The sequence below is a fragment of the Anomaloglossus baeobatrachus genome, chromosome 11 (genome assembly GCF_048569485.1).
Source record: "Anomaloglossus baeobatrachus isolate aAnoBae1 chromosome 11, aAnoBae1.hap1, whole genome shotgun sequence".
NCBI classification, from domain to species: domain Eukaryota; kingdom Metazoa; phylum Chordata; class Amphibia; order Anura; family Aromobatidae; genus Anomaloglossus; species Anomaloglossus baeobatrachus.
Genome location: NC_134363.1, coordinates 59,130,857 through 59,153,974, shown reverse-complemented (window position 1 = coordinate 59,153,974; position 23,118 = coordinate 59,130,857). Strand labels below are relative to the sequence as shown.

Sequence of the window (23,118 nt, the reverse complement as noted above, 5' to 3'; positions counted from 1 at the left end):
TTGCAAGTAAATGAATGACATTAATGCAAGTAAACGAATGGCATTAATGCAAGTAAACGAATGGCATTAATGCAAGTAAATGAATGGTATTAATGCAAGTAAATGAATGGTATTAATGCAAGTAAATGAATGATATTAATGCAAGTAAATGAATGGCATTAATGCAAGTAAATGAATGATATTAATGCAAGTAAATGAATGGCATTAATGCAAGTAAATGAATGATATTAATGCAAGTAAATGAATGGTATTAATGCAAGTAAATGAATGGCATTAATGCAAGTAAATGAATGGCATTAACAAAAGTAAATTAATGGCATTAATGCAAGTAAAGAAATTACATTATTGCAAGTAAATGAATGACATTAATGCAAGTAAACGAATGGCATTGAATGGCATTAATGCAAGTAAATGAATGGTATTAATGCAAGTAAATGAATGGTATTAATCCAAGTAAATTAATTGTATTAATGCAAATAAATGAATGGCAATCCAAGTAAATAGTAAATGAATGGCATTAATGCAAGTAAATGAATGGCATTAATCCAAGTAAATAGTAAACGAACTGCATTAATGGAAGTAAACGAATGGGATTAATGCAAGTGAATGAATGGCATTAATGCAAGTAAATGAATGGCATTAATGCAAGTAAACAAATGGTATTAATGCAAGTAAATGAATGGTATTAACGCAAGTAAACGAATGGCATTAATGCAAGTAAATGAATGGCATTAATGCAAATAAACGAATGGCATTAATGCAAGTAAACAAATGGCAGTAATGCAAGTAAATGAATGGTATTAATGCAAGTAAATAAATTATTATTATTATTTATTATTATAGCGCCATCAATTCTATGGCGCTTTACATGTGAAAGGGGTATACATAATAGGGACAAGTACAATAATCATAAACAATACAAGACACAGACAGGTACAGGAGGAGAGAGGTCCCTGCCCGCGAAGGCTCACAGTCTACAAGGGATAGGTGAGGATACAGTAGGTTAGGGTAGAGATGATTGTGCGGCGCTGTATCAGACTGAGGGTTACGGCAGGTTGTAGGCTTGTCGGAAGAGGTGGGTCATTAATGCAAGTAAATGAATGGCATTAATGCAAGTAAACAAATGGCATTAATGCAAGTAAATGAATGGTATTAATGCAAGTAAATGAATGGTATTAATGCAAGTAAATGAATGGTATTAATGCAAGTAAACGAATGGTATTAATTCAAGTAAATGAATGCCATAAATTCAAGGGACTTAAGTGTTCAGAAATATGATAAAATTCTGCAAAAATTTGGTGTATTTGTCCTACTCGTATTTGATGTAAGATGTAACGTAATTAAAAAAAACACCATAAGTTATTATGGCACTTAACATTAATACTATAAACAGACCATGAAATAATATATTATTCAAGGTAATATAGAAATATAACAAATGAAATCCACATGGTACTCACAAAGAAAAAAAGGTTGAAGACAAACAGGAAATATTTTGTTACACTCAGGCAGCCCTTCATAGCCATCTTCCCTTTCCTCCTGTACAAGTACAAAAACAAAGTTATATACATGTCATTCTGCGGATATTATTATGTTATTCATTTTCAATGCATATAATTGTATGCAGTTTATGTAAAACGTAAGGTGGGCAAACCATGGCCGTTCTTTTTTGGCTACCAAAGCAATGTGGACACAAAAGAAGACAGTTTTGGTTAATGTTATCGCATACCTATTGATTCCAGGAAAGAAACATTTTGCAATTTTGGTTTTCCTGTCCCTTGTAATATAAAAGAATAGAGTGACTCTAAACACAACCATACACATTAGATGGTTATCAGCTGATTCTTCGGCTGATTGATCGGCTGACAGCCATCTCTCCCATACAGAGGAGAGCTCATTCAGATGGGTAGATGGGTAGATGGTTCTCTACCGACCGACATCTCTTGGCGTCTTAGCTCCAGGAGAACAAAGTGATCAGCAGTCTTAAATTGGACGTGCCCAATCTATAGTCAAAACCCTAACCATGACATACAAAGCCATCCACAACCTGTCTCCTCCATATATCTGTGACCTAGTCTCCTGGTACTTACGTGCACATAACCTCCGATCCTCACAAGATCTCCTTTTCTACTCTCCTCTTCCCACAATCGCATACAAGATTTCTGCAGTGCCTCTCCCATAGTCTGGAACTGTCTACCCCAGCATATCAGACTCTTCCTACCTTGGAAAACTTCAAAAGTAACCTGAAGACCCACCTCTTCCGACAAGCTTACAACCTGCAGTGACCCTCAGTCCACTATAGCGCCACAAAAGTATCTCTACCTTTACCTACTTTATCCTCACCCATCTCCTGTAGATTGTGAGCCATCGCGGGCAGGTTGTTCTCTTCTCCTCTAACTGTCTGTGCCCTGTATTGTTCAGGACTATTGTACTTTGTCTATATTATGGATGCCCCTTTTCACATGTAAAGTACCATGGAATAAATGACGCTATAATAATTAATAATAATAGTTTGTTAAATGAATAAGATACTGTCTTTGTTTGTAAATAGTGAATCATCTGTATTATGTCAACTGCTACATCATGTAGGAGGATAGGACGCCTGCGCATAGGTCCTCCGGGGGATTCTCCTGCTCCCAGGTGGGCCAGTCCAAGACTGCTTCTATGATACATCTGCCCAGTGGCAGACATCCACCAGTAACATTGACTCTGATCATCTACATGCAAATATGACATTCACAAAGTTACCTATGTTTCTATAAAACAATGTACTGGGTAATTTGTTAATGAATGGTGGGATGCTTCTGTGGTGCCCCTGGGCTTCAGGCGCCACAGAGTATTACACCACTTTTCAGAGGTAATATCTATCCTGGGTTAGGAGGGGGTTAACTGTCGGTGTCTTCACAAAACACACACATACAACAGTAAGGTGCCTTAACACAGGGGGGTGGACTAGGGTAGACAGGGTAGTTAGCCATCACGAAGCATGGGATTTTCCCCGTCGCTAGGACAACCACTGGGGGCGGGCACCACGTGGGGTAGAAGTAGGAGCAACCAACACACTTAGAGCAGACTTTCCCGGGCACAGCTTGGGATAAGACCTAGCACTGTTAACTGGAGTTAGTGTTTCTCTCTCTTCGTGGACCCGTGACTTGGAGCTGGAGGCTCGGTCCAGGTTCCAGATAGCAACCGAGGGACACTTCACTAAAAGACTTTCACGGGCACCGGCGGTGACCGCCGACTATCCGGGATCGGCTGGAGCCCATCGTGGCAGAGATCGGTACTCTGGGTCAGTGCCTAAACTACCTGTGAGTAAAAGACTTGGAACCCTGCCTCTCCTTTACCGGCGCCATCGCCCAGCGCTGCAGCGCCAACGGGGACCACCATCACTCCTCCATCATCCTCCACGGGGTAATCCTGCTCCGTCTGTGGGGAACAATACCATCCCAGCTGCACTCAACATCTGCCCCGGTGGGAGACCCTGCAGCGGCGGCCCCATGCCTGGCCGCATACCACAGGTGGCGTCACGATCATCTAATAGACTTTCCTAACCATCGCTACCACCCCCATCCTCCATCCTGCCTCCCTACCACCCTCCAACCCTCCTTTCTGTAAGCCGCGGGGCAACGGAACCGGGCAAGGCCACCTCGTGACGACGCAGAGGATCTGCACCCCCGGCCCGGCAACGAGTAGGTTAAAACACCTGCCCCGTGGGGCGCTACATTTCCTTTGTCTGTACATAGTAAAGCAAATATATTGTGCTAACCATTGATCATGTTTGGGGGGTAAGCAACAGACTACTGCAAAGGGGCCCACCAGAAAATTGTCCTGCTCTCCAGTGGGCAAGTCCGATCCTGCATTTGTTATATAACATATTTGGCTGCATTATAATTAGCTTAGTTTTTATATTAGATAACACAATTACAGGCCCAATGAGCTTCAAATAATATTTCCATTTCCCAAATAATAAGCAATCATGTGTTTCTAAAAGCTTATGACATGTTATTGACTAAACGTTCCCTCACCGGGATCTCCTGTGGTTACACAGCTGACTCAGGTTATACACAGCACTTTAGGAGAACGGTTCCAAAACACTATTAATCACTCTAGATATGTTGAAGTGCTTTTGTGTAAATCAGTTCAAATGTGAGTCCAGTGTACCAGTACCAAGATCTACTATGATGTATGAAACTGGATTGTCCAAACCACATAAGGATAATGCTGTATAAAAATTTAAAAAAATCAACACCACTTAAAAATAAAAAACCTTAAGAAAACTATGGATCTAAGCAAAAAAAAGCAGTATAATCATCAACTAAGTAACAGAACTGATTGCACAGACGTTCGCTATAACTCCGCATTTATGTATTTATTAGGCGCAAATACATTCCCCAGTAATAATGGTCATTATATGTAATGAGTAGATTATTACTGGGTAAAAAATCAGATTGACATACAAAACAGATGTAAACCATGTAGCTGCCTGATACCCATGTTATAAGCAGGTCTAGCCTTGGTCACCTTTGTTACTAGCTGGCAAAAACTTGTACAGGACTCCCCAAGAAATTAAATTACCAGCAAGAAAGTGGGAAACTACCCAAAGGGTTATGGGAAGAGCAGGGAGAGGGAAACAAGCTCCAGAACCTTTTAGCTCTTTATGACAAAGCTCAACACCATGAAAGAGACCATTTTGATGTTTGTTTTAGATCCCCTATTCTATATATGTAACTGATTGAAAGGTACATGAAAATTACACGACTTTTGGGTTGTTTTTAAGTTCCTCCTTTGTAAAGTCACCATCCTTCTTTTGGCTTTTTTTTTATCATATAAGGTTGATAGAATATTTCCATTTTGTAAAAAAAAGGCTTTGATAGAAATGCAAAACTGGAAACACCTGCACAAGCCACATTCTCCACAGATAGAATGTCATTGAAATATTACCTCCTACTAAATAATACATTTTACTATCTGCATTGTTCCTTAGACACCAAGATCGCATTGATTGAACAAAACTGCAAATCTATGATAAATAAAAGGGAGAAAATGACAACTTGTTGCACAAGCTTGAAAGACTGTCCCATTAGAGGACACAACTGAGCAATTTGAGACCTGTGATGTGATGCAGTCTCTCTCCCCAGTTGTCTCTACTCACCTAACTAAAATATTTAACCTGTCCCTTTCTTTCGGTAGTTTTCCCTCCTGATTGAAACACATCAATATACATAACCCCTTTGCTTAAAAAAAACATTGTTTGACAAGAAATACTCTGCTAACTACGGACCTGTCTCTAATCTCCCCTTCATCTCGAATCTCCTGGAACACTTGGACCACTCCCGTCTGATCCGCTATCTCTGAGATAACTCTCTCCTCGACCCTCTACAATCCGGTTTCCGCTCCTTACACGCTACTGAATCTGCTCTTACTAAAGTATCTGATGACCTATTAACAGCTAAATATAATGATCACTACTCCCTGCTGATTATCCTGGATTGCTCTGCTGCATTCAACACTGTGGATCACCAGTTGCTCCTCACTATGCTCCGCTCTATCAGGTTCAAGTACACCGCACCCTACTGGTTCTCCTCCCATCTCTCTGACCACTCCTTCACTGTATACTTTGCCGACTCCTCTTCCCTTTACTGTCGGGGTTCCTCAGGGTTCGGTCCTAGGCCCTCTCCTTTTCTCTCCATACACTGCCCCTATTGGACAAACCATCAGCAAATTTGGTTTCCATTATCATCTGTATGCTGATGACACCCAATTATACACATCTCCTGACATCATCCCCAACTTAATACAAAATACCAGTGGTTGTTTATCTGTTGTCTCCAACATCATGTTCTCCCTCTATCTGAATCAGTCTCTCCAAAACTGAATTCCTCATGTTTTCTCCTTCTACTAACCTACCTACACCCAATATTGAAATTACATTGGGTGGTTCAATGATAACACTCAAGCGGAACACTCGCTGTCATGGGGTCATCTGACAAAGAACTCTCCTTTATTCCCTATATACACTCAATCATGCTACCTGCATCTTAAAAAGATCTCCCAAAATGCAACCTTTTCTCACCTTCAAAACTGCAAAAACCTTTAATGTCACTTTAAATCATTCTCGTCTCGACTATTGTAACTCTTAACTGATTGGTTTCCTCTAACCAAATTTTCTCCTCTCCAATTTGTCCTGAATATGGCAGTCAGGGTCAATTTTTTTCCAGCTACTTCACCGATGCCTCCACCTTGTGCCAGTCATTGCACTGGTTACCTGTTCACTACAGAATACAATACAACCTTAGCTCTCCACAGTTCTGCACCACTCTATATTTCCTCCCTCATCTGTCTGTCACCCCACCTGTGGCCTCCGTTCTGCAACTGATCTAAGTATAACATCCTCCACAGTCCGAACCTCACTTCTCTGTCTCCAAGACTTATCTCAAGCTGAGCCAGTTTTCTAGAGTGCACTACCCAAAACGATCTGACTAATACCATCCCCAATGTTTTTAAGCATGCATAAAATTATTATTATTATTATTACCCTATTTTGTAAAATACAGTTCTGGTCTCAATTATATGTGCATTTTTCCTGTAGACTTTATCTTGATTTTTTTCTTTTTTAAAGAAATCTGGGACAGCAACTACTAAAGAGAATGGTATGGTTTACCTTATCCTATCGGATGGTGTCAGGTTCTATGGTATTATTCCATTGTAGAGAAGATAGTTATGGAAAAATCCAAATGTTTCATATTCCTCATAAACCATATTTACCAAGTCTCTCGGAATGTCTGGGAAACTTCCAGAAAAAAGGGGAGACCTCCCAGGCAGTCAGAATCACTGAGAAGCAGTTGTTCTGGAGGTTTTTTTTAGTGTGACCCTGGAATGCTTTATCATCATATGGAGCCCCAACAACCAAATTCACATTTAGGGGTCATAGAAGCGGCATAAAGTGGAGAGTGGTCTGAAAAAAGGCATAGCTGAGGTACGTGTTTCATCCTCTGGGTTCAATGTCATCCAGGAAGGGCCTCCCTAATAGTTGGTAAGTATCTAGTAAACTATCTGCTGGTATCTAGTTCTCTTTCTGAAAAATAGACAATGTATCTTGTTTTTGAGGTTCTTTGTTACAGCTATGAGAGCATTTCCCATCCCTCATAAACCATACTTGAATGTCAACCTTTTCAGAATATTCGAGGGGCTCCCAGAAAAAGAAGAGACCTTCAGGACTGCCAGATGGTTTCTTGTGCATCACATTAAATTGGAGTGTCATTAGATCAAGCCATGGCATTTAAAGATGAGATTCTAGATGGCATAGAAGAGGCATGGATGGGAAAGTAACCTGAAAAAGGGTGTGTGGTAGAGAGGGAACATTTTTGACTGTATATTCCATGACTAAGGGCAAACGTCCTTCTAGAAGGGCATCTTAAAAAGTTGGCCAGTATCTCCAGTGGAGTTATCATGATTCTGATTGGTGGTGCTCTGCTCTCCTGCTTGTATTTGTATTATTTTCCAGTGGACTGGTTGTTCCTGATCTCGGGCCCTATGGTAAGGGCCTGTTCATTGGAGCCTCGTTCTAGGTGATTGCTCTACTTTATTTTGGAGCTACTTCACTCGGAACGCCGCCAGTGATAGTTCCTGTGTTGCAGCAGTTGTTGCTGAACCCGTAATTGACCGTCTTGATCTAGTTCCACTACCACATTCCTAGTACCCTCTTCCGCCTGTTTCTTTGACCCTGACTTGACTCCCTGACTTCTAGACACTAGGCTTGTCTCCTGACCTCGGCTCCGCTCTCTCCCTTTGTACCTGATGTGTCTTCCTGGCTTCCAGACCCCCGGCAAGTATCCTGACCTTGGCTCCACTCTCTTCCTTGTAGCTGACGCGAATTCCTGGCTCCTGATCTTTGGCTTGTTTGACTACTCCTCCACTAGTGTATCTAGCGACATCTAGTGTTCTAACATCATACTTCTCCTCCACTAGTGTATCTAACGACACCTAGTTTTAGAGCATCACAGGAGTGAGACACATTCAAGCACCGCCATCTTTTCTTCTCTGGATAACAGTGAGATGTTCCTAATATCCCAAATATTGGGCTGCTACACATAATGGTATTTCATGTGGCCAGTGGCACGTTAAACTGTGCACTTCCGCTAAACAGCTAGCCAACCAAAAATGTATTCCAAAGTACTAAAATATTTTATTGATGAAAATTGATCTGAACTCTACTGTTTTGACAGAGGTCTCACATTGCTCAGCTTCTTGTCGCCCAGCTTCTTATCATTATAGATAACCTAGTTAATGGAAGTATATGTTTTCACCTTAAGGCTATGTGCGCACACTGCGTCTTTTTGACGCTGCGTTTTTGGCCGCTAAAAACGCACAAAAACGCACCTGCAGCGAAAAAACGCATCAAAAAACGCATGCGTTTTTGCCGCGATTTGGTGCGTTTTGCTGCGTTTTTGATCTCTGCGTTTTGCTGCGTTTTTCAAATGCATTGCATGGGCGGAAAACGCAGAAAAACGCAGGAAAGAACTGACATGTCCATTTTTTTTTTTAACTCAAAAACGCAGGTAAAAAAAACAGATTTGTGCGGACAGCAAAAATGAAAACTCATAGACTTTGCTGGGGAAGCAAAGTCCTGCAGTTTTGAGGCCAAAAACGCACCCGGAAAACGCGCAAAAACGCCGCGAAAAACGCACTGTGCGCACATAGCCTTACATAGACACTTGATAAATTTAGGAAATATTCAGATTAATATTACTGTCATTCTAAATTCTTTATAGTTTCTTTACAGTCTTGTAGTGAAAATACCTAAAGAACATTAGGTAATTATGTGTTATTATTCAGGGGGGTAGGTGAAGGGGTCATACTGCAATTACCGTGTTCAACATAATGGACCTAATGGCTACTCCAAACTAGTTAACTTTTAATCTGCAACATCTTGAGTTGAAAGTCCTCTGGAGAGTATCCCAAGCCTTAAAGCACGGAATAATATCCCCAGCTCGGCATCCACCAATCCAAGTCCTGCATATTCACTGCCATGAATGATTTAGTTGGTATGTAATGTAAATGTAAGGAAGTAAACATTGATGGAAGGGATGGCTTAATTGGATGAAAAACTGATCCAACAGGAGATATGGAAATACAGATTGTAACACATGGAGTCCATTATTCACCTAGACCTCGTTCATCTTTATGTACGTGTTCCCTTGGAAAGGTGAAGGAAGGGTCACAGATGTTGTAAAGTATAAGAAAGTAAGAATGCCAAAGAGATCTGGAAAACTAAGAGCAAGAGAGAAACCAAGGAGGAAAAAAAGTGTCTACAGACAGAATTGCTCTGTGCCATTTGCAGTGACTCATTCACCTAGGCTTGTTCAGACAGCTGTATATATACAAGGGAGGGAGGCCATGATAGAAAAAAAAAGACAGTTACATTCTGAAATACTAAAGCCTGTAAACTATGAATGTAAGAATATCGATGAATTACAGCCAAAGGGAATCTTAGAAAAAATTGAGATATTTAGCAAGCAAAAATGGCCATTTCTATATCTGCCCAGTAGCCATGTCACATCATATCTCGTATACTGGGTACCTACTCTGAACTGAAGCCTCTCTCTGAGTTTAAAAACCTCCTATGTATGTGCATTTTTCAAAGAAAATACTTTTCACAAATATTATTCTGTTAAAAATAACAGGGGGTGCTATGTGACACTTGGCTGCCGCGCCGATCAGTTGTTACTGGTTACAACAGCCGCCGGAACTACTCAGTTGTGGCGTTGAACACCACAACACCGTCAACTGCATAATGGTGATGGTCGGGTATTGCACATGGGCCCCATATTGATTGGAACCATAAGAATAAAAAAAGGTTGTCAGCTCACCTCTCTTCACTCCTGGATTCTGCACTGATGCAAGGAAACGCCCTGGCCCGGGCGGCAATGCATATCAGCAAAGGAAAAAATCCAGCATCATGGAGATTTTGTAGAAATAAAACTTGATTTTATTGTAACAGAATAAAAACATGCAGACTGTGCAGTGGGCACAGAGGCACAGGTGATACAATGTGGGTTATCCAACGCCTTTCGACCAGAGAGTCTTATTCATGGCATGTGATTTACCCCAAACTGATTCAGTATTTAAAAGGTACACATACGTTGACTGGTTACAATCTATCTTCTGACCACATCATTCAACCGAAACTGTCCTAACTAAAGTCACCAATGACCTACAGTACTAACTGCCAAAGCCAAGGAACACTACTCTGACCTCCTCCTGGACCTGTCCTCTGCCTTCGATACTGTGGACCATTCCCTCCTACTATAGATTCAATCATCTCTTGGCATCACAGTCTTAGCCCTATCTTGAATTTCTTCATACTAGACCAGGGTTCCCCAACTCCAGTCCTCGAGGGCCGCTAATAGTGCATGTGTTCAGGATTTCCTTAGCATTGCATGGGTGTTGGAATCATCAACTGTGCAGGTGATTAAATTATCACATGTGCAATACTAAGGAAATCCTGAAAACATGCACTGTTGGCGGCCCTTGAGGACTGGAATTGGGGACCCATGTACTAGACATTCAGCATCTCCCACTCCATATACCACCTTCTCATCTCACCCCCTATCTGTTGGTGTCACCCAAGGTTTAATTATCAGACTCCTCATCTTCTCCATCTCCACCTTCGGCCTTGGACAACCCATAGAGTCCCACAGGTTTTAGTTTCATCCCTATGCGATGACACACAGATCTACCACTCTGGACCCAATATCACCTCCTTACTAACCAGAATGCCATAATGTCTCTCCATTATTTAATAGCTCTTCTCTACTTGATTTCTAAAACTTAACATGGACAAAACAAAATTCATCAACTATCCACCATTTCAATCAACCTCCTCAACAGCTCTATCCATCAAAGTCAACGGCTGCTCACTCTCCCCAGTCCCACAAGCTCGCTACCAACCCCTGACTTTCCTCTCTCTTTCAAACCACACATCCAAGCCCTTTCCAAATCTTGCCAACTCCAACTCAAAAATATTTACCGAATCCATACATTCCTTAACTAAGAATCTGCATGCCCTCATCATCTCCCGCCTCAACGACTGCAACCTCCTGCTCTGTGGCCTCCTTTCTAACACTCTTGCACCCCTCCAATGTATCCTAAACTCTGCTGCTCGATTAATCCACCTGTCCCTCCGCTATTCCCCAGCCTCGCCACTCTGCCAATCCCTTCACTGGCTTCCCATTGCCCAAAGAGTCCAGTTCATAACTCTAACCATAGCCTACAAAGCCATCCGCAACCTGTCTCCTCCATACGTCTGTGACCTAGTCTCCTGGTACTTACCTGCATGCAACCCCTCTTATCGCCTCTTCCCACAATCACATACAAGATATCTCGCGTGCATCCTCCATTCTCTGGAACTCTCTACCCCAACATATCAGACTCTCGCCTACCGTGGAAACCTTCAAACGGAACCTGAAGACCCACCTCCTCTGACAAGCCTACAACCTGCACTAAAGGGTGCTTTACACGCTGCGACATCGCTACCGATATATATCGTCGGGGTCACCGGCGCCATTAGCGACATTGCAGCGTGTGACACCAAGGAGCGACGATCAACGATCGCAAAATCGTTCAAAAACGGTGATTGTTGACACGTCGCTCCTTTCCTTAATATCACTGCTGCGACAGGTACGATGTTGTTCGTCGTTCCTGTGACACCGCAGGAATGATGAACATCTCCTTACCTGCGTCCACCGGCAATGAGGTATGAAGGAGGTGGGCGGGATGTTACGTCCCGCTCATCTCCGCCCCTCCGCTTCTATTGGCCGGCCGCTTAGTGACGCCGCTGTGACATCGCTGACGCCGAACGCACCTTCCCTTTGAAGGAGGGATTGTTCGGCAGTCACAGCGACATCACTGACAAGGTATGTACATGTGACTCTGCCATAGCGATAATGTTCGCTACGGCAGCGATCACCAAATGTCGCACGAGCGACGGGGGCGGGTGCTATCTCGCTCGACATCGCTAGCAATCGCTAGTGTGATGCCCTGGTAAAAGCAGGTAGTCACAGAAAGAGTTAATCCTCCTTGGCAGCTACACAATCCCCACACAGATGTACAGCAGCCAATCAGGGCCCTACTCACCCCCTCCCCAGGAAAAGGGAGGGGGCGAGAGGAGTTAAGGAAGTGACAGAGCAGAATTTAGTTCAGTTGTGCTGTACTCAGTAGAAAGCTGACAGGGGAAGCTTGCAGCTCCCTGGAGAAAGTGGTAGCCGGGGTTGGAGCCCTGGACTACCGGACTAGGTGGCTGTGAGGGCCACAGGTGACGGAGATCCGGCAGCGGGTAACCTGAAGCGACCAGGACAGGGTTGTAGACCGCCGGTGCCGGAAGAGGGACCCAATCCGGAGGCCGTTCAAACGGACTAGTCCAGACAAGAGAAAGACAGATGGAGAGTGTGGAAGGAAGGGCCCCTGGCTGTACATCTGGGTGTGGGACCCGAAGACACCCGCCAACGGTGACCGGCCATTTGGCAAGTTGGTTTACAAAGGACTCTGTGTTTTCTAACTACACACATCAGCCTAGCTTCATCCAACACCAGGACAACCGAACTGTGAGTTTCCTGCTCCCTGCAATCCCTGCCACCATCACAACTCCCAATTGGGCCCGGGACTACAACTCTCCTACCCATGGACGGGATCCCACCTTGCTGCCCCACACAATCAGTCCCGGGCACGGTCCCCAGACTCAGCGGCGGTGCCACCATCTCATCACCGCAACCCACGGGTGGTGTCACAGACAATCCCCCTTTACATATTCCCCTTTTGTTGTGGAGCCTGGGATCACAGACCGGGTCACGCCACCGTGATACCTCTAGAAGCTACCCCATTGGCCCGGTTCTGAGTACCCCCGATCCCTGGGCGACACAATTGCGATGTCGCAACGTGTAAAGCACACTTAACTCTCAGTCCAGTATACCGATGCATAACCAGCTCTATCCTCACCTAATGTACACATATGCACAACAAGATGTTTGTACATAAAGTTGCATATGTTCATTCTTTTGAATGTTCTTTGATTTTCTGGTGCTGAATTTGCCTGAAAAAAAAAAAAGACATTGTAGACATATCCGTATGTTGCAATGGGACTTTTTGCCTCTGGTACCTCTGAACCACTTGTAGCTACATACTGCATGCAAATCTGACATTATTGAAGGCAGAATTGCAGTAATGTATAAATTGCATACTAATGGTTGTGACATTACCACCATTGCCTTCACCCCACAGCTGTAATGTTGCTTTTGGCTGATAGACTATTGCTTCTACCCTCAAAACGTCTCTAATAATAAATACATCTCAATGTTTGTTGTTGGAAGTTTCAGTCTACTTATCTTACATTTCTTTGTAACACTCCCAAAGTTCTCCTTTAGTACTATTACTATACAAAGACTTATTAACCGTCAGAATTTCAAGGAGGATAACACCATGACTGTACAGTCAACTATTTTTGGCCTTCAAGGAAATTGATTTATTCAGTTTTTCATGGAACTAAGACTTCGGTTATACTCTACACATTTCAGAAAGTTCATTTTAGTCCAGTAGTTAGGAAGCCATGCCCAACCTGAAGAGCTGCCGTTATGATGAATAGAAATACAGATATTACATTTGGTTGATCTGTCTAAGGCCCGTTTCACACGTCAGTGAAAAACACAGACGTTCTTCACTGACGTGTAAAACACGTACATGTCCCACCGTGTGATTCACGGCACACGTGGGTTGTCTATGTGCAATCCGGTCTCCGTTCTCCGTGGTCCATGATTGCACATACAGATCAACTCACCTGTGCCAACTACCGCTCTCCTTGGTGCTGAACGCTCCCGCGGTGCAGAATCCGGCCAGCGCTGACCACCGTTGGAGCTGCTTCTGGGTCGGCTGTGTCGTGCATTCATGAATATTCACGACAGTAATGAGCCGGCTCAGAAGCAGCAGACAGCACAGGCTGCACAGAGCGTCGCTGGAGCCGGGTGAGTAAAAATGATTTTTATTTTATGTGCACGTTTTTTTCTGGCACGTGTTTCACTGATCACACACGGATCACACCATAGTGTGGTCTGTGGATCATCAGTAATGCCAGAAAAAAACCGGACATGTCTCCGTGCGGCAATCACGGACACGTGTGTACGCCGCACGGAGACACTGTCAGTGAAAAATCACTGATGTGTGTGCAGACACATTGATTATAAGGGTCTGCGTATGTCAGTGATTCTGATACGTATAAAAAAAGCACAAACGTACCAGAATCACTGATGTCTGTGACTCGCCCACCCCAGGGCTATGGGACACCCGGTGCCGGGCCGGACTAGTCCGGGGGGTCGTCAGTGGTGGCGGGGCCCGACTCCGTGACCCTGGCGGGAGTCAATTAATATGGCTGGTGACTTGGGGGTGATTAAAGTTTATATTATTCATGACGCCACCTGTGGTTTGCGGCTATTAAGCCGCCGCTGCTGTATGGGGCCTCCGGGGCTGATGGAATGGCAGCTTGGATGGTCCTGCTCCCCACAGGTGGAGCGATGCCCCGGGGCAACAGTTGGTGCTTTTAAGTGTCTATGGTGCGTAGTAAGGGAGGCGACACCAGGGGGTGCAGTTTCAAGATCTTTACTCAAAATTCCTGGTTGTGGCGCGCAGGTGCCTTTGGACTGCTGGGACCCACTGTCAGGGATCTCCGCCGATCCCGGGTAGATCCTGAAATGAAAGCCGGTGCACCCCTCTACTGTGTTCCTTTCTTCAGCTGACTTCTGAGCCTCACCCTTGCTGGCTGAACCTGGCTTGGCCTCCACTACAGCCTCCGGGCCAGGGGCTTGCCTGTCGGTAGTTTTACCCCCTTTCCAGAGGTTCTGCTGTGGGCTGTGGCCCGGGAAGCTTGCAACTTCCCTGGGCCTCGGTTTTTACTTTTGGAAATGACTTCTCTTCCTCCAGTTTCTAGGGACCGGCCCCTGTATGCAGCTTGATCCCTCCACCGATGTTTCTGTGGAACAGGCCACGAGCCTGAAAGCTATCTGTGGCCCTGGAATCCCTTCTGTTCTCTACTTGGTGTCACCTGGACCTACTGGGCCCCAGGGTCTTCACCAGGAATAGTCACTTTCTCTCTCTTGCTCCTGACTGACTAGAGCACTTCTCTCAGCTTTCTCTCTGACACTGCAACTGTGAACTCTACAGAGCTCCTTCCTCCTCCACAGCTACATGCTCACTCCTCACTTCAGACTCTTTCTCTCTAACTGCCTGCTCTTGACCTTCCTTGTCTACTCTACACTCGGCTGGCTCCTCCCACCCACCCAGTTGCTAAGCTCTCACCCTATGGGAGAAGGGATGGGTCTTATGGCCCCTCCTAGCATGCAGCATGGGAGGGTAGCTGCCACTGTCCCTGGTCCCTGTGTGTACCTAACAATGGGTGTAGTGTGAATTTGCCTGTGGACCGGCGTTTACTCCTTTCCTTACCCAGGATGGGACATCACACCTCTGGCTGGGGTGCAATGTTCCTGTGGCGACGGAAGCCTCAGGGGCGCCACATCTGAAACAGGCCTAATACAAATTATAGCTGACAGCTATCTCACCATACACAGGAACATTATGCTTGGTCCACAAAAATTGTTCATCTGTTTTCAAAGTGGAGAGGGGAGAAAACCGCTTCCAAACTGGTCTGCCCAACCCTTATCTTCCCTGACATCATCATCTATCAGGGGAAAGCCAAGAGGCCTCCATACATAATAGACTGTTGTCTCACTCTGCGGATATTGTTTGGTATGGGTATGTGGACCTTTACATAGAATATTCTCATGTTTTCATTACAAGATGGTCTAAAGGGGCCAAACATATTTGATTGACGTTGGATGATTCTGCCAATTTTAGCAGTCCAAGCCAAACATGTAGGGGTTGATGTCTCATGTTTATAGCTGAAAACTGGCTTATGAAGAAAATGGCAAAAAATAACATTCCATGTGTGAGTTGATAAAAAAGTGGTGCTCATCTCAGTGGGTTGTGCTAACCATGCACAACACTAGATGCAGTATGAACTATCCCCCAGACTGCTGCTGCGGCGACTCCATGCCCACAGTGCTCAGTGCAAGGAGCTGTATTTCTTCCTACTACAGTAGTGGTAAGGAAAAGGAAGCGGTATTCACCAGGTGTTGCAATGAGGAGGCAAAAGAGTCTTTGTCTCTCTGACGACTCAGCTTCTGGCCATTTGTGTGGGGGGTGAACTATTATTAATTAGGCCAGACGTTAGATTTCTTTGTTTGTTAAATCAAGAGAAGTTAGCCATTGTATCACATCAGACTGATTGGAGCCCTACTGTATTAAGTCCTTCTGACTATATCATTCAAAGAAAAATTATGCAGCCAGATTGAAATAGCAACCAATGACAGAGCAGCCATCTCCTAACAATCCTGTAAGACCCAATACCCTGAAATGACAATTGAGTAGTATAATGTAAAGTCACCACTAGGGGGAGCTGGAACAATGGTGTGTGTAACAGGACTATGGATCTACAAGGTGTCATAGAAGTAATCACAAACTGATTATTCAGAGAAATCGTACAAGCAGTGTAAGAGATGGGAGTTCACACAGTACAAGGGTGTAGGTGGAGTCAGTGTCAGGAGCGAGTCGGAGGTCGGGAACCAGGAGGGGGACGCAGGGAAGGAACAACAACAGGGAGCAGGACAGGAAGACCGGAAGGTAAGACAATACAGAGGGGATGGGAGTCAGGGAGGTCGGACTGAATGGAGAGGATGGAAGCCAGGGAGGTCAGGCGAGGTAGCGGGCAGAATCGAGAGAACTTACAGGGACCAGGCACAGATGCTCCAGAGCAGGGCTATAACTGGTGCCGCAACGATGGAGGAGACATCCCGGTAAAGTGGTATGATCCTGGGAATGAGGCACAAAGGGATAGGCTCCTCCCACCGGCCAAGTACTCGGAAACACTGACTGCAGAACCAGGTGACAAAATACAACTTTGCAACAGCAGAGTCCAAACTGAATCGTGACATATAAAAGTTGCCTTATTCCTAACACTAGATGGATATGCTATAAGACTTCAGCCTAGAAACAATCGTTCCAGCTGGAGGATCCCAGAACTGCTTCAAGATTCATTCTACAGAATTTCAGTCTAGGATTTTTGGTTGCAGTTAGAGTATCACAAAACTGTTTCACTGCTCAGTGTTGGAGCCCACAAATTTGCTTGGAGAACGCAGGTTGGGACAATTCGGTCACCTGGCTACATATCTTGCTGCTAACTGGGATAGTTGGCCTAAGGGCCGCTTTACACGCTGCGATATCGGTACCGATATCGCTAGCGTGGGTACCCGCCCCCATCTGTTGTGCGACACGGGCAAATCGCTGCTTGTGCTGCACAACATCGCCCAGACCCGTCACACATACTTACCTGCCCGTCGACGTCGCTGTGACCGGCGAACCGCCTCCTTTCTAAGGGGGCGATTCGTTTAGCGTCACAGCGACGTCACAGCAGCGTCACTGAACCGCCGCCCAATAGAAGCGGAGGGGCGGAGATGAGCGGGACGTAACATCCCGCCCACCTCCTTCCTTCGCATTGCGGCCGAGAGCAGGTAAGGAGAGCTTCCTCGTTCCTGCGGTGTCACACGGAACAATGTGTGCTGCTGCCGGAACGAGGAACAACTTCGTTACTGTTGCAGTAACGATATTTGAGAATGGACCCCCATGTCACCGATGAGCGATTTTGCACGTTTTTGCGACAATGCAAAATCGCTCATAGGTGTCACACGCAACGGCATCGCTAATTCGGCCGGATGTGCGTCACAAATTCCGTGACCCCAACGACTTCTCATTAGCGATATCGTAGCGTGTAAAGCCCCCTTTAGAAGCCCCGAAGTCACGAAGATTCTAATCCCTGGCAAGCCAGCGTATTGGTGAGACTCTGTCGCTTCTGCCATCTTGTGTTCTTTCTGGAAATGTACAAAATGTTTCTGCCTGTTGATGAACCAATAAAGTCTTATCAATGTGTGATTCCCTCACAGTATGTTGTCTGAGTAGTGTTCTGCCCATGGGGTAAGAGTGCGAGTGTTCAGTGGGATGAGCCCTGTTCTGTGCGGTCTTTCTGAAGTCAGCCAGACCAGCACATGAGAGCACCCACTGACCCTTGTGCCTCCACAGGCTGCTCCTTGCAGCGAGTAACAGATACCGCTTCCTTTTTCTTCCTACTACTAGAAAACTGGCTTTAACACTTTCTGTAAAAATTTTGCAACAATTCAGTCACAGTTCAAGCAGCTCCACCAAAATAGGAATTGCTGGAGAAGGACAGGACGTGACTTTACAGTCCATCAAATTCATGCAAAATGGTTTCTTACTCCAGATATGTTACTCCAGCCCCTGACCGGTCTGGAGTACCATTTTTGAGGAGGCACATGAACGCGCACAACACTTATAAGATATGCCGACTTAACTAAGTGGTGTGCATGCACCTCTTAATGAATTTGGCGCATCTTATTTCTGCATGTCCCTCATTAATATTGGTGTGCGAAATGCCAGTCAATAAATCTGGGTCCTAATGTGTATGGAGGTGTTGGGGAAAAGTAGAATTGGACTGTTGGGTCCCAAAGTATCCAATCCTTTTTACTCTTAGGGAAGATAAGCTGCTGCCAAGATGTCTTTCAGTGGTTTTCTCGACAACGCAATTTAGAGCAAGATGGCATTTCACGCACCAGTAGTAGATCATGCAGCATTTAGATCCTCCCATGGTATCAAAGTAAAAAGTAATAATCCAGTGTGGAGCACAGGTGGGACCAGGTTACAAGTCAAAAAAGTGGGTTTGGGTTTTGAGGCGTAATTGTACAAAATGGAATAAAACATTAATATATTATATAACACTTTATATTACATTTAATATGTCAATATCATTAAGAATCATGATGGCATCTGTATGAGGTGACTTCTCCACTGAAAAAAAACCCCCGTAGACCGAGCCTTATCGAAAGTTGCTTCATAAGGAACTGCCTATTTTTACTTATTTTACTATAGCTAGTATTTTTCCATGCTGTGGACTATAAATGGTATAACTGAATACTATAAAATTTTATAATTCTCACAATTTCTTGTAGACTGTGAGCCCTGATGGGCAGGGTCCTCCCTCCCCCTGCAGACTGTGAACCCTCGTGGGCAGGTTCCTCTCTCGTCCTATAGACTGTGAGCCCTCGTGGGCAAGGTTCTCTCTCCACCTGTAGACTGTGAGCCCTCGTCGGCAGGGTCCCCTCTCCCCCTGTAGACTGTGAGCCCTCGTGAGCAGGGACCTCTCTTCTGTAGACTGTGAGCTCTCGTGGGCAGGCTCCTCTCTCCCCTGTCGACTATGAGCCCTCTTGGGCAGGGTCCTTTCTCCCCTGTAGACTGTGAGCCCTTGTGGGCAGGGTCCTCTCTCCCCTGTAGAATGTGAGCCCTCGTGGGCATGGTCCTCTTTTCTTTTGTACCAATCGGTTCCTTGAATTGTTCACAATTAATGTACTTGTCTACTTATGCCCCTTTTTCACATAGAATAAATGGTGCTATAATAATAAATAATATTAATAACAATTTGTTTGGAAGCCACATCGTAATAAGTGTAGTTTTATGAAATGCAATGCATTGTCCCACGTTTTCCTAGGCGTTTTTCACACAACCTTTGGCTCATAATATGTGAAAATTCCTCAACTAAATAAGCGTGGAAAACTCCCAAGACAACAATACCTTAATGCACAGCGAATAGAAATCCATGATTATATCTCTATGCCGTGGTCTACGTGGCCAAATGCTTTTTAGGTGTTGTAAATTGTGTCACAGGGTCAGTAACTGCATCCCGTTGAGGTTTCCATCCGAACCCCCCACAAGATGGGTTTCGGACGCATGTGTAGACGAAGCCATTGACTATAATGGTGCAGATGAAGTCACCGTGTGCTCTGTCGTGCATAATTTTCGGGAGTGTATGCTTACTGGAAGCGGACACCGAGATGAAGTCTACTACGGCTAGGTGTCCGCCTCCAGAAAGCGTATACGCCCGAAAATGGAGCATAGGGTGACTCTGACTGCACCAATATAGTCAATGGCCCCATCGGTGCATGTGTCAGAAACCCCTTTTTGCGGGGGGGTTTGGATGGAACCCCCTACGGGACTAATGAACGGAGATCACAACGCAGTGTGAAATCGGTCTAGGCCATTTTCTGATCTTGAGGTCATTATACTTTCTCTATCACAATGCAGCCATCATCCATATTATGATTACCTCCAGAATTTGTCTGCGAGTGCAATCCAATAAAAAAAATCAGATTGTACTCTCACCACTGTTATTCAATGAGGCAGTGTTCATCTGTGAGTTTTTCCTCAGCTGCGATTGGACTGAGGAACAATTTGCAGCATTCTGCGTATGGCTGCGTATATCGGGTGAGACTCACCAGTAAAAGACAGAGGACGCGAGAAAAATCAAACGGCACATCGACAATCCTAGCAGGTCAAATTTTTACGCACACCTCAAAGGAAAAAAATATAATATTAAGCAATAGATTTATGATAGAAAGATATTAGATAGATATTCTGTGGCTATATAATATCACAACCCCCCCTACATTTTATACACTTACAACCTTTAGTGCCTTTCATATGGCACTAAAGGGTGTTTAGTGTGGTTTAACCTAATAAATAAATCATTTAAAAAAAAAAATGATGTGGGTCCCCCGCTATTTTTGACAACCAACAAAGGTAAGCAGACAGCTGGGGGCTGGTATTATCAGGCTGGGAAGATCTATGGTTATCGGTCCCTTCCCAGTCTAAAAATAGCAGACCACAGCTGCCCCAAAAGTGGCACGTCACATTAAATGCACCAATTATGGCACTTTACATGGCTCTTCCCAACTGCCCTAGTGCAGTGGCAATCAGGGTAATGGTATTTGGGGCTGATATCAGCTGGGATCAAGCCCTAGTATTAGTAATGGAGTGGTGTCTGTCAGACGTCACCCCCATAACTAACCCATAAAAAACACTCCCTAACGTTTTCCATGGTCCACCAACTTATTTAAAAAGAAACAAAACAAAAAAAAAACATGGAGGTCCAACATAGTCCAGGGATTACAACATAGTCAAGTGGTTTCCACGACGATCTGAGGCTCCATAGTCTTCGATCTATGTAATCGATTAATGTTGTGAGAACCGCTGCACTACGTTGGAGCTGGAAACTTTGCTTTGAAATAAATTGGAAGGACGAACAGTGTCTTGTTTTTATTTCTCTCTTTTTATGTTTTTTTCAGGTTTCCACTTGTGGACTACATCAGAACTGGGTTAGTATTGGGGGTGTCTAATAGATGCCTCTCCACTACTAACCCCAGGGCTTGATGCCAGCTGACATTACACAGCTGACATCATCCTCATAAACCATTACCCCAATTGTCACTGCACCAGAGCAATCGGTAAGAGCCGAGGTGAAACACCAGAATTGGTGCATCAAATGTAATGGGCCACTCCTGGGGCGATTGTGGGCTGTTATTTTTAGTCTGGGAAGGGCCAAATAACCATAACCCTTCCCATGCTGATAATACCAACCTGCAGCTGTTTGCTTTACCTTTGCTAGTTTTCTAAAATAGAGGGGACTCCACGCCATTTTATTTTTTTAGTTTGTTAAACAAACTTGAATACCCGGACTGGTAACTCACCGGACTCTTCAATGTAAGGAGTGTTCTTGACTTCTCTATGAGAAAGCCAATGCAATATCATATGTCTGATCACACTGGCTAAAACCCTATTTTTTACGATCTTTGCATCTTGGAGAACAATATATTTTACTTTTTTTTTCCCTCTTTAAGAAACAAAATCTCTGTTTTCTTAGAACAGTGACTGGAGTAGATTTACTGGAACAGGGCGGCTACAATAATGGAAGAACTTACAATAACGGTATTGAATGTGTGTTTGCAGCGCTATGTACATAAGATTATCTTGCTCTCAGTAAATCTCTCCTGTGGTCTTTTACATTTTGTTTGGCAGATATTCAGTTTTCCTTTCCCTTATTATTGTTAGATATATACTAGCATTTGGCTTTAGCAGGAATGATACCATATGCAAAGATATGATAAAACAGAACGGATTTGCCATGGGATTATTATATTTGCATTTACGAAGCAGCTTTCAATAAATGATGCTGTCATATGACCTTACTATTATATGTACATATTTTGTTACAAAAGACTTGGGGTGGTTTACATAAGTAAGACTATTGCATATACTGAATGCAATGGAGGCAATAAAATGATCTTATTAATCATATTTCTTAAAATTTTGCATGACCCCTAATTATAGCAATGAGTAGGTCAACTCTCCCACTACGACATGCAATGTATGACAGGAAGTTACATAACTACGCACATCTGTAGGGCAGATTTCATATGTGCAAAGATATTAAAAGAAACCTTTCATGAGCGTGACGGAAACATACGACTATTTTCAATCTCAGTAATCATCTTCTTATCTGCTACTCTTTTATAAGAATGGACTTAAAGTATTGGAATCTATGACGTTTGTTTAACCCCTTAAGGACGAAGCCAGTTTTGTACTTAATGCCCAGGCCATTTTTTGCAATTTTGACCAGTGTCACTTTATAAGGTTATAACTCTGGAATGCTTCAGTGGATCTTGGTGAATCTGAGACTGTTTTTTCGTGACATATTGGGCTTCATGTTAGAGGTAAATTTAGGATGATATTTTTTTATTTTATTTGTGAAAAAATCTGAAATTTGACAACAAAATTAAAAATTTTGCAGTTTTCAAACATTTAATTTTTATGCCCATAAACCAGAGAGTTATGTCACACAAAATAGTTAATAAATAACATTTCCCACTTGTCTACTTTACATCAGCGCAATTTTTGAAACAAATATTTTTGGGGTTAGGAAGTTAGAAGGGTTCAAAATTCAGCAAAATTTACAAAACCATTTTTTTAGGGACCACATCCCATTTGAAGTGACTTTGAGAGGCCTGTGTGACAGCAAATACCCAAAAGTGACACCATTCTAAAACCTGCACCCCTCAAGGTACTCAAAACCACATTCAAGAAGTTTATTAACCCTTCAGGTGCTTCACAGCTAAACTAAAG

At 43.9% G+C, this 23,118-nt stretch overlaps 1 protein-coding gene across 1 annotated transcript in view; it reads right to left on the bottom strand.

Moving 5' to 3' along the window:
• The window catches only part of LOC142256969 (leukocyte antigen CD37-like), a 119,786-nt gene that overhangs the window by 55,434 nt on the left and 41,234 nt on the right, over positions 1-23,118 (bottom strand). The window contains exon 2 of the mRNA XM_075328993.1: positions 1,461-1,539. Within this exon, the coding sequence (XP_075185108.1) occupies positions 1,461-1,526 (66 nt within the window). The 5' untranslated portion in view covers positions 1,527-1,539. The remainder of the gene's footprint in view (positions 1-1,460; positions 1,540-23,118) is intronic.